The 2,339-nt window shown below is 58.7% G+C and overlaps 1 protein-coding gene across 1 annotated transcript; it reads left to right on the top strand.

The window, feature by feature from the left end:
• Positions 1 to 490: 490 nt before the first annotated feature.
• Positions 491 to 2,287, top strand: PPTG_19728 (hypothetical protein; the record flags this gene model as incomplete). Its single annotated transcript, XM_008918262.1, has 1 exon — positions 491 to 2,287. A coding segment is annotated over exon 1 (1,536 nt), but the record flags the coding sequence as incomplete, so codon positions are not given.
• Between the last annotated feature and the right edge of the window lie 52 nt (positions 2,288 to 2,339).

Genomic DNA, 2,339 nt, shown 5'->3' with positions numbered 1-2,339 from the left:
TTTTTTTTTCCTGTCTGGTCTCATCGGAAGCAACGTGCCAGAACGACCTCGAACGCCAGTGGAAGGCACAACAACGCCGTCGTTCAAAATGCATTACTCTCAGTATGCATATGCTGATTTAAAGCTCCAATAAACTGGCGTACTGCTCGAACTTCGTTCAACAGCTTCTTCTGCCAGATCTGTACGGTACAAGAACCATCTCGGTGGTTCTGTCTCTCGGTGGCAACACTGTTGATACAAGGCCAAAATGAGCGCGGCATGTTGAAGTTTAATGGCCTTCACGGAAACATCTACACTCCCTGTGGCAGAAATCCATGTTCGTTCATGCATTTACGGACAGGATATCATGAAACCTGTGAACTTGGCAAGTCCAATGAGCACCCAATTCTTCGAAAATGGGTCATTTTTCACACATCTCTTGTCTTTCGGGAAATAGGGTTTGTGTGCAACAACCCCGGCCAGCCTTTCCCGCCATACAAACTCGAAGTGACTCGTCCGCAATACAAACGCTCCAGCCGGTTCCTCCCCTGGCCGCCGGCGCGCTGGCGCTCAGTTTCCGACTCGAGCAAGTGCGGCTCGAGCGACTTCGTAGGACCGACACAGGGGCCGAGAAAGCTTCCTCCTCCCCGCCACTTTCCGCCGCAATTTCGGCTGGAAAGTATCAACAGGCAACTGCTGCAACAGGCAACTAAAAAGCAACTTACAGGTTTTCGTTTCACGTCCGCTCAGTGGATCCGCCCGTCCGTCGGAATGGTCAATTACGGGTCTTTATACCGACCGCGGCATCGACAGCACAAGGCGGCGTCCACATCATCGCGTCCCAGTGAAACACCCTCCACCGCGTCGTCCACGAATACGCAGGACACGCAGCAATGGGCGAGCAGCAGCGGCCGCTCCAACTTCAGCACCGCCGGCACCGCAGATAGCGTCACGCCCGACGCGTATTTGAACTTCAATGACCAGCAGCAGGACGCGCTACTGCTGGATGCGCGCGCCAACGCCGCCGCGCTGCTAGTGGACGCAGTGGCGGACGCGGATAAGTGGCAGTTCGTCACAGCGCGCGGCTCGCTCAACATCTACGAGCTACGCGCGGACTCAATGGAGCGCGTGTCCAGCATGATGCCCGCCGACCCGGCACAGCTGCAGCACAATATGCACACGATGCTGGCCACGACTCGCGTACGAGCCACACTCGACGACTTCATGCGCCTCATGGCGTCCCCCAAGCGCGACACGTACCAGAACGTCCAGGCGGCGCTGTTTGAGGAGCGCGTGCAGATGGCCGACGTGTTCACCAGCTTCGGCAGCCTCCCGAGCGGACGCGTCGGTCGCAGCTCGTCCACGTCGTCGTCGGTCAGTTCCAGTTCGCGCTCGCAGAGCGGAGCGGAGACGGAGCAGTACGCAGTGAAGTACGTGTCCATCAAGGGACGCGGGCCACGCAGCAACTCCGGCGCGGCACTGAACGCCAGCTCGGCGTCCAATTCACTGAAATTCGGCGGTAAGAACCGACACCGCGAACGACAGGCGGCGCGACTGCACAGTAGCAAGAAACACAAAGGCGTCGAGAGCGCGCAGGAGCTAGGACTAACCATGTGCCTGGCCGAGTACGCGACCATCCGTCGCGCGCAGATCCGCGGGCCCATGGCGCACAACCAGGCGCAGGACTTTGAGGACCAACGGGTGGGGATCATCTCGCACCACTCGATCGAAGACCCAGCGGTCACGAGATACTGCAAACCGATCGTGACGTCGTCCCATGCAAAGGCCAAGGCGTCGTCGCCTCAACCGGCCAACTTTGTGATGACGGCGCGAGCGCTGGTGCAGTTCTCGGGTATTGTCGTGTACCCCATAGCGTCGTCCATCGCGGGTGACAACGTACTAGAAGTGCTGATCAAGTTTAGCTGTTATGACGCCAATGGCGTGACGACGACGCGACGGATGAACATGTTGTCGTACTTGACGGCGTTCCAGCAGCTGAACACGGCGCTGCTGGTCATGCGGCTGCGTGAGTCTCCGTACTTGACGTCCGAGAACTGGGTCAAGTCTAGGAAGAGCTGCTGTGTGTGTCAAGGCAAGTTCTCCATGTCGCGGAGGAAACACCACTGTCGTCTGTGCGGTGACGTCGCGTGCTCCAAGTGTTCGGAGATCCACCAGATCAAACTGGGCAAAGCTGGGAAATGTCCGTTCCGGATCTGTATCAACTGCGAGCACGGCATGGACGACAACCAGCGACAGAGCAGAGGCCAGATCGCAGCCGGAGCCGCGCAGCCACCCAGGACGCCCGTGAACGGCATCAACGCGCTTCGTCGTCGTCTTGGCAGTGGCAACGCAACGCCCCG

This window comes from Phytophthora parasitica (genome assembly GCF_000247585.1).
Source record: "Phytophthora parasitica INRA-310 unplaced genomic scaffold supercont2.167, whole genome shotgun sequence".
Taxonomy (NCBI): Eukaryota; Oomycota; class Peronosporomycetes; order Peronosporales; family Peronosporaceae; genus Phytophthora; species Phytophthora nicotianae.
The sequence above is the reverse complement of the archived record's forward strand: the minus strand, read 5'-3'. Positions and strand labels throughout refer to the sequence as shown.